The sequence below is a fragment of the Salmo trutta genome, chromosome 14 (genome assembly GCF_901001165.1).
Source record: "Salmo trutta chromosome 14, fSalTru1.1, whole genome shotgun sequence".
Taxonomy (NCBI): domain Eukaryota; kingdom Metazoa; phylum Chordata; class Actinopteri; order Salmoniformes; family Salmonidae; genus Salmo; species Salmo trutta.
The window spans coordinates 10,732,914-10,739,844 of NC_042970.1; the positions used below are offsets into that span (position 1 = coordinate 10,732,914).

General features: G+C 42.0%; 1 protein-coding gene across 1 annotated transcript in view; it reads right to left on the reverse strand.

Moving 5' to 3' along the window:
* irak1bp1 (interleukin-1 receptor-associated kinase 1 binding protein 1) overlaps positions 1–1,617 on the reverse strand; it is a 6,112-nt gene extending 4,495 nt beyond the window's left edge. The window contains exon 1 of the mRNA XM_029774418.1: positions 1,004–1,617. Coding sequence (XP_029630278.1) covers positions 1,004–1,294 — 291 coding nt within the window. The 5' untranslated portion in view covers positions 1,295–1,617. The remainder of the gene's footprint in view (positions 1–1,003) is intronic.
* Between the last annotated feature and the right edge of the window lie 5,314 nt (positions 1,618–6,931).

Genomic DNA, 6,931 nt, shown 5'->3' on the forward strand with positions numbered 1-6,931 from the left:
TGAATCAGGTGTGCTTGTCCAGGGCTACAAAAAAATTGTGCTTTTGGGGGTACTGGAGGCCTGGAGTTGAAATACTGAATTACACAGCTGGGATATGAAAATACCTATGCAACCAATAGCAATAGATATCCTATTGAATTGTTTTAGGCCTATATATCTATATTAAAAGTTATTTGAACTAATATAATTAGGAATTATAATACTAGAATAGACATGAACCTTCATATGATGGGATAAAGGTCAGACATTTGTCATTGTTTTGTATTTATTAGGATCCCCAATTAGCTGCTGCTGGGGTCCAAACAAAAAAAACATTGAGTTGGTCAACACTGGTTTGCCTGTGCTGTGATAAGATATTGTGTAAAATAATGAATTTGAAGAATTTATCTGCACTGTAAGTTTGTTAGCTAGCTAGGCAGACAGTTTTAGAGGAATAATTCCACGGGTTTATTTTTCAAATTAATTGCCAATATGTCAATATTCCATTCAAACAATGCAGTCAATCCACAGCCAGACACTGGAGGAAATCAGTTGATTATAGAACTGACAAGATGTAAATGCAACAAGTACTTGTATCAAATACTTGTAACAAGTACCTGTATCAAGTACTTGTAAGAAATACCTGTATCATACAATAGCACTCACAGCTTTCCAAGAAAACTAAAATGTATACATTTATGGTCTGTTTACATATATTTTAGAGGCTATTTACACAGAACATTTGTATAAAACACGCATAAACTGTATTTATAATTGTATGACTATTTTAGGTTGACAATTCTATTACACCATTTCTGATATATCACATGCCTTACTTTTATTTTCCTGCATAAATATAATCAGGATTACGCCTCTACTGCCATTCATTCCAATTACTGGTTTGGATTTGACCCTGAACAATATGGCTGCCATTTTCAAAGCCATTCGGGAACTTTAAAGGGTTTATGACATAACCCCTCTAGTCATTTAATAGGATGTCTACAGTTGAATGAACTCAAGTTACCTTGACATGGTGTTGTCTCAGGGTCTGTAGAATGTACTCTAGTCTCCTTGAGATGCTGTTGGTGACGTCGTTCACCGACTCCTTGCTGTTTCTGAAACTAACGGAAACAGTAGCGCGGTCGGCTGGACACGAGATCTCTGCGCTCCCAGTCACCTGGACCTCCCGCGCGCTGTTCTGGGTTCGCTGAACGGTAACCGTGTGTCCCCCAATCCCTGGTTCGTTTTTGTCCCGGTAAATATCTCCCGCGGCAGGTAATAAAGCAGCGAAAACTCTAGACGGACTGCTAGCCATGATGGAACAAAAATTAAACTCTCGCTGCTATGGTAACTAACGCGGGTGTAGGGATGTGTAGTTCATATGTTGTTCCATCTGCGAAGAACTACATATTCCAAGACAGATGGAGAGGGATGTTTACAAATTTAGCTGACATATTTTCTATGTCAAAAACGTACATTTTGTACACATTTAAATGTAAACAAATTGTAAGATTTGCTGACATTTTGTATAAAGCTTGTTACAAATGTTAGACTATTAGAGTGACTGATAAGAAAATACGCTTTACATTGTAGTATGATTTATTATGCTTTTGTGTAATTTAGCCCATATTTCAGATGTTTAGCACTATATTCCCAGTCCCCCAGAACGTTTCTAATAAAGACGGACAGGCTTTTACCTTTTTAAAATAGCCCGCTCAAAAACTTACCAGTGTATTGATGTGGTCAATAGAAGGCGCCAGAAGCCTTATAATGTAGGCCGACCCAGTAACCCAAAGTAAGGTAGGGTACCTTTTCCATCGGCTTCGGAATGCATCAGTAATGCCGAGGGGATTTCCATTCCTAACTATCAATTAATAATAACATATGACAAGTCTATTTCTACAATAGCAATTTAAAAGAAGAATATATATATATTTTTTTTTATGGAACCCATGTCACTTGAAATAAGCCTTAATAATAGATCTATCGTAGGCTATGCTACAGCTTTTTTAAAGGCAATTTTTCCCTTTTTTGTTGAAATGTTATCAAACAATAAATAAAATAACCAATTGATAATGGAAATTAACTATAAAATCATTAGGCTTATTTTTACCTAGATCATTTTGTTTGTATATCAGTAGGCGGGTACTGGAGGTGCTGCTGCATATGTGATGCAGTCATATGATAATAGTATTTGGTCTAATGATTATGGCAGGGGTCAAAGACGGGCAGTAGAGAGAGTGAGAGTGAGAGCACCGCCCATGTTGAGGCAGGTTAAGGACGAACAGGTCATCAGGTAAGAATTTGAGTTATAAGGCACTATCAGTTCAACTCCTCATCTTTGCTGACTATAGCCCAAGTGCTATAACACGGAGGTTAAAGTTCTTATCATATTTTCCATCATATTTTGACTGTAACTGAATTATTTTATGAATTAATACTGCAATTAAATTGTGTAACCAAGTAAGAAGTGTCTGGACTCAGATTGCCTCGACTCCTTTTAAGTTAATTGGGTATAAAAAAAATATTATTCAAGACCATGTACTAGCCAAGCGTGGTGAAGGGTACACAAATAGAACAATGGGTTTTGACATTTCAATTTAGTTAAAGAAGTGGTGTAGCTGTGACTTTCTAAACTGTTAAGAGTAAGAAGACAGTTTAAATTAATATAGAAAAATATTGGTATTTCAGTTGTAATTGGGGAATATTGGCCAAAATATCATGACTTTTTTTTTATGTATTTTTGCGAGACTGGGTGAAGGGCCCCGCGAGGCCCCGGATAAAACTCAACTACTCTTCTCCTTTGCCCCTTCTGACACCCAGGTGGCGACACGCAACTCTGCATGCCTGGCAGACATCTCAGCTCGGATGTTGGCCCACCAGCTCAAGCTCAACAAAACAGAGCTGCTCTTCCTCCTGGGGAAGGCCTGCCCTCTCCAAGACCTCTCCATCACGGTTGACAACTCCGCGGTGTCCCCCTCCCAGAGTACAAAGACCCTTGGTGTGACCCTGGACAACACCCTGTCATTCTCTTCAAACATCAAAGCAGTGACTCGCTTCTGCAGTTCCATGCTCTACAACATCCTTACAGTACGACCTTTCCTCACACAGGAAGCAGCACAGGTCCTAATCCAGGCACTTGTCATCACCCATCTAGACAACTGCAACTCTCTGGCTAGGCTCCCCGCTTGTGCCATCAAACCCCAGCAACTTATCCAGAATGCCGCAGCCCACCTGGTGTTCAACATTTCTAAGTTCTCCCATGTCACCCCACTCCTCCGCACACTCCACTGGCTTCCAATCAAAGCTCGCACCATCTTCAAGAACCTGGTGCTTGCCTATGGATCAGCAAGGGGAACTGCCCCTCCTTACCTTCAGGCTATGCTCAAACCCTACATCCCAACCCGAGCACTCCGTTCCTCCACCTCTGGTCTCTTGGCCCTCCCGAGTCCCACCCCTATGGGAGGGCAGCTCCCGCTCAGCCCAGTCAAAGCTCATCTCTGTCCTGGCACCCCAATGATGGAACAAGCTTCTCGGTAAAGTCAGGACAGCCGTGTCCCTGCCCATGTTCCAAGTACATCTGAAACCCCTACTTCTTTGATGAGTATCTTAAGTAACTCTCACAGCACTTGTCTTTTTCTACTAGCACTGACTTTGCTGATTGAAGGAAAATGTACTTGATATGATTGTGATGTGTTGTTGTCTCACCTAGCAATCTTAAAATTAATGCACTAATTGTTAGTTGTTCTGGATTAGAGCGTCTGCTAAATGACTAAAATAAAAAATATATATCAATAAAAAGAGGTCCCAGGATGAAAACAGGGCCCGTGGCACACTCAGGGAAAGTTCCTGAGGAATCTATTAACAATTCACTTTTTTTGAACTATGTAACGCTAATTCTCATGTACTAAAAGTGATACCAAGGATAATTTTGCCATTTGATAGAGAATTTTCAGATCCCTTGAATTATAACAAAAATATATAAAAATATTTATTTAATGAACATTTTTTTAGGCCTTACTGCTATTAGCCCGTACAAATGCATTGAATAACAGATTTACTACACGGAACAACAGTCCCAAAAACAAATCTAAAGGATGTTTGTTCTGAAGTGTCTATCCGATATCTGAGAGGTATAAGAAAGATCAGGAAACATTTCTTATTTTTGTACATGTAATTAACTCCTTGTTTTTGGCACTAAACAGTCTCCATATTTCCATTCATGGTGTTCTGGGGGGCCTATAGACGAGTCTTGTGAGGCATGAGCAAAAGAAACTGACGTGTTCGTGAGAGTTTCACCTTCCCACAGAGTCCAAACTGTTCGGACGCTACAGACAGAAGTTGGCAGATCAGCTGTATCAACTTCAGACAATTCCCAAGATGCTTGTGGGGGTTGTGAGAGTCTCACCTGTCCATAGAGGGGTCATAATAGTTTGTAGGCCCAACCGTTTGGACGCTACAGACAATTTTGTGAGAAGACCGATTTTTCGGGATCACTCATTGTCTGACAAACACCATGAGTTTGTTTCCCCACCACCATTTTTTACAAAAACAATAAATATATAAAGTACCAGTCAAAAGTTTGGACACCTACTCATTCAAGGGTTTTTCTTTATTATTACTATTTTCTACACTGTAGAATAATAGTGAAGACATCAAAACTATTAAATTACACATATGGAATCATGTAGTAACCAAAAAGTGTTAAACAAATCAAAATATATTTTAGATTCTTCAAAGTAGCCACCGTTTGCCTTGAAAGAGCATGAAGTGTCTGTGTGTGTCCCTTTCCTCTTCCTTTCCTTCTCCTCCCTGTTATTTATAGCTCAATCCTAGGAAACCGTGTGTGTGTGTGTGTGTGCGTGCGTGCGTGCGTGTATATATCATCGGCAGACTCAATAGCCTTGGTTTCTCTAATGATTGCATCGCCTGGTTCACCTACTACTTCTCTGATAGAGTTCAGTGTGTCAAATCGGAGGGCCTGTTGTCCGGACCTCTGGCAGTCTCTATGGGGGTGCCACAGGGTTCAATTCTTGGGCCAACTCTTTTCTCTGTATACATCAATGATGTCGCTCTTGCTGCTGGTGAGTCTCTGATCCACCTCTACGCAGACGACACCATTCTGTATACTTCTGGCCCTTCTTGGGACACTGTGTTAACAACCCTCCAGACGAGCTTCAATGCCATACAACTCTCCTTCCGTGGCCTCCAACTGCTCTTAAATACTAGTAAAACTAAATGCATGCTCTTCAACTGATCGCTGCCCGTACCTAACCGCCCGTCCAGCATCACTACTCTGGACGGTTCTTACTTAGAATATGTGGACAACTACAAATACCAAGGTGTCTGGTTAGACTGTAAGCTCTCCTTCCAGACTCACATCAAACATCTCCAATCCAAAGTTAAATCTAGAATTGGCTTCCTATTTCGCAACAAAGCATCCTTCACTCATGCTGCCAAACATACCCTCGTAAAACTGACCATCCTACCGATCCTCATCTTCGGCGATGTTATTTACAAAATAGCCTCCAATACCCTACTCAATAAACTGGATGCAGTCTATCACAGTGCCATCCGTTTTGTCACCAAAGCCCCATATACTACCCACCACTGCGACCTGTACGCTCTCGTTGGCTGGCCCTCGCTTCATACTCGTCGCCAAACCCACTGGCTCCAGGTCGTCTACAAGACCCTGCTAGGTAAAGTCCCCCCTTATCTCAGCTCACTGGTCACCATAGCAGCCCCCACCTGTAGAACGCGCTCCAGCAGGTATATCTCTCTGGTCCCCCCCAAAACCAATTCCTCCTTTTGCCGTCTCTCCTTCCAGTTCTCTGCTGCCAATGACTGGAACGAACTACAAAAATCTCTGAAACTGGAAACACTTATCTCCCTCACTAGCTTTAAGTACCAGCTGTCAGAGCAGCTCACAGATCACTGCACCTGTACATAGCCCATCTATAATTTAGCCCAAACAACTACCTCTTCCCCTACTGTATTTATTTATTTATTTTGCTCCTTTGCACCCCATTATTTTTATTTCTACTTTGCACTTTCTTCCACTGCAAATCTACCATTCCAGTGTTTTACTTGCTATATTGTATTTACTTTGCCACCATGGCCTTTTTTGCCTTTACCTCCCTTATCTCACCTCATTTGCTCACATTGTATATAGACTCTCAACTTGCCTACCTGGTTAAATAAAGGTAAAATAAAAATAATAAAATAAAATAAATATACAAAAGTATGTGGACACCCCCTCAAACTAGTGGATTTGGCTATTTCAGCCACACCCATTGCTGACAGGTGTATAAAATCGAACACACAGCCATGCAATCTCCATAGACAAACATTGGCAGTAGAATGGCCTTACTGAAGAGCTCAGTGGCATTCAACGTGGCATTGTCATAGGATGCCACCTTTCCAACAAGTCAGTTTGTCAAATTTCTACCCTGCTAGAGGTGCCCCAGTGAACTGTAAGTGCTGTTATTGTGACGTGGAAACGTTTAGGAGCAAAAGCGGCTCAACCTCGAAGTGGTAGCCCACCCAAGCTCACAGAACGGGATCGCCAAGTGCGGGTAGCACATTTAAATCATCTGTCCTCGGTTGCAACACTTACTACAATGTTCCAAACTGCCTCTAGAAGCAACGTCAGCACAAGAACTGTCCGTCTGGAGAATCATAAAATGGGTTTCCATGGCCAAGCAGCCGCACACAAGGCTAAGATCACCATCCGCAATTTCAAGCGGCTGGAGTGGTGTAAAGCTCGCCAGCATTGGACTCTGGGGCAGTGGAAACGCATTCTCTGGAGGGATGAATCACGCTTCACCATCTGGAGGAGGAGGAGGAGAGGTTATCAGCCTGGGGCAGGAGGAGACTGTGGGCAGAGAGACAGGTGTGGTTACTTTGACCTCAGTGTGTGGGTGGCTGGCTGAGTGGCTGGGTGGGTGGGTGT